The following is a 1,909-nucleotide window of genomic DNA, read 5'->3' as shown; positions in this document are numbered from 1 at the left end:
AATTATCAAATTCTTTGATAGGTTCACATATACCACATCTATAATTGTTTGACGTCGTACATTTATGACTATCTCGATGAGTATTATATTCGTGCTGTGTGTAAAGATGTTTATCACATATCTGAAAAATAAAACAGTAATGATTACTAACACGCGATATTTTAGTTTGGTAATTGTTTTCATACATATGTTTCAAAAACTTGCCATGCAATAAGACTTGTCATACAAATGCATTTGTTCTGCATGTATTTCTAAATTCTTAAAGTGTGTAGTTGTGCAATCACATTTAGCACAAACGTAATTACTATTGTGTCTATGACAAGCATAATAATGTTGTGAGAACAATCTTGTTTTGAGAACACTATCGCACACCTGTAAAAGAAATATATATTTAAACTATATATAAAAGGTTTATAAACACATTTGTAAAGAAAACATACATCATACACTTACCACGCAAATATAAAGGACTTTATTTAAATGCACTTGTATGTGATGGTTGAGCAAATCCCAAAATAAATAAAAATTCCGATTTGTACATATACTACATACCAACATGTTCGACATCATACATTTATGATCATTTTGATGATTTTGAAATTCTTGAAGTGTAGAAAAATCTTTATCACATATCTTAAAAATGAAACAATACAAATTACAAACACGCTATAAAATATTTTGATAATTGTCCTTAGTTTACATATTTGAAGAAGATATATATATATATATACACGTAATCTTTTATATATATATAAAACTAGGTAATTATGTCTTTAATAAATATATTTGTAAAGAAGACATACTTCATACACTTACCCCGCAGGTATACAAGGAATCATTTAAATGAATTGATGTATGTACTTTTAGATTGTAAAGGTTTTTAGTTGTGAAATCACATTTAGTACATAGAAATGTATTATTGTGTTTATGAGAACTATGATAATGCTTCGATAAGATCGATTTATTTTCGAAAACGGCATCACAAACCTAAAAAGGAATCTTTAATAAATATATTTGTAAAGAAGACATACGTTATACACTTACCTTGCAGGTATAAAAGGAATGACTAGAGGAATCATTTAAATGAATTGATGTATGTTTCTTTAGATTGCCAAGATATCCAGTTGTGTAATCACATTTAGTACATAGGAATGTATCATTGTGTTTGTGACACGTATTGTAATGCTTCGATAAGATCGATTTATTTTCGAAAACGGCATCACAAACCTAAAAAGGAATTATATACATACCTGTGATCTTAAGAATTACTGTATATTGTGTTTATAAATATTTTTGTAGAGAAAACATCTTACTTGGCATTGATATTGTTGTTCAGCACTTGTAGATGCTTCACTCGTCACGCCAGTACTTGTAGATGCCATTGTATTTCTGCCTTATATTACGATGATAAAAAACACAAAGTGACGTTACAGTATAACCGATTTAATGTCTGTTGCACTTGTTTTAAAATTATCTTTTTAATTGTGATAAAAAATTTTGTACTGAGAGAGAAGAAATTGATGTGTTGAGCTATGTGAAGTCAAATAGCAACTGATAAGTCGAATTTGACATTGCTGTGAAAGCAAAGTGAAACGTAAACAAAAGACGTAGTTGTGCAATCGTATTTGTAGTTTCAAATAAGCCGTATATATGATAACGACCATATAACCAGTTTGATGCAATTGGTTAATCAATTTTTGAAAATTTATCCAAATATAACACGTAATACCATTGTAGTTGTTTTTTGTAATGTTTTAAAGAATGGCGGAATTGGTTTACAATGTATTTATCATTAAAATTATAACCTCACTTATAAGTTTGCTACAATAGTTTATTNTAATAATATTTTACATAATAATGGAAATTATACAATATGTTACAATTATTTTCATATATATATGGTATATAC

General features: G+C 27.7%; 1 protein-coding gene across 1 annotated transcript; it reads right to left on the bottom strand.

Annotated features, from left to right (window-relative positions):
• Positions 1-192: 192 nt before the first annotated feature.
• LOC109857734 (zinc finger protein 62-like) lies at positions 193-1,508 on the bottom strand. The gene is made up of 5 exons (XM_020434353.1): positions 1,314-1,508; positions 1,045-1,227; positions 817-987; positions 454-633; positions 193-372 (listed from the first exon to the last, which is right to left on the bottom strand). The coding sequence occupies exons 1-5, from the start codon at positions 1,380-1,382 to the stop codon at positions 193-195; spliced, it is 783 nt and encodes a 260-aa protein (XP_020289942.1). The 5' UTR covers positions 1,383-1,508.
• Positions 1,509-1,909: the final 401 nt, after the last annotated feature.

This window comes from Pseudomyrmex gracilis, unplaced genomic scaffold (assembly GCF_002006095.1).
Source record: "Pseudomyrmex gracilis isolate BER0280 unplaced genomic scaffold, ASM200609v1 scaffold_170, whole genome shotgun sequence".
NCBI classification, from domain to species: domain Eukaryota; kingdom Metazoa; phylum Arthropoda; class Insecta; order Hymenoptera; family Formicidae; genus Pseudomyrmex; species Pseudomyrmex gracilis.
The sequence above is the reverse complement of the archived record's forward strand: the minus strand, read 5'-3'. Positions and strand labels throughout refer to the sequence as shown.

Excerpts from the sequence above, each read along its gene's own strand:
- LOC109857734 (XM_020434353.1), bottom strand. The coding sequence starts at position 1,382 with ATGGCATCTACAAGTACTGGCGTGACGAGTGAAGCATCTACAAGTGCT. Across the intron at positions 988-1,044 it reads ATTCCTTTTATACCTGCAAG|GTTTGTGATGCCGTTTTCGA; the intron begins GTAAGTGTATAA and ends ATTCCTTTTTAG. Across the intron at positions 373-453 it reads AAGTCCTTTATATTTGCGTG|GTGTGCGATAGTGTTCTCAA; the intron begins GTAAGTGTATGA and ends TTTCTTTTACAG.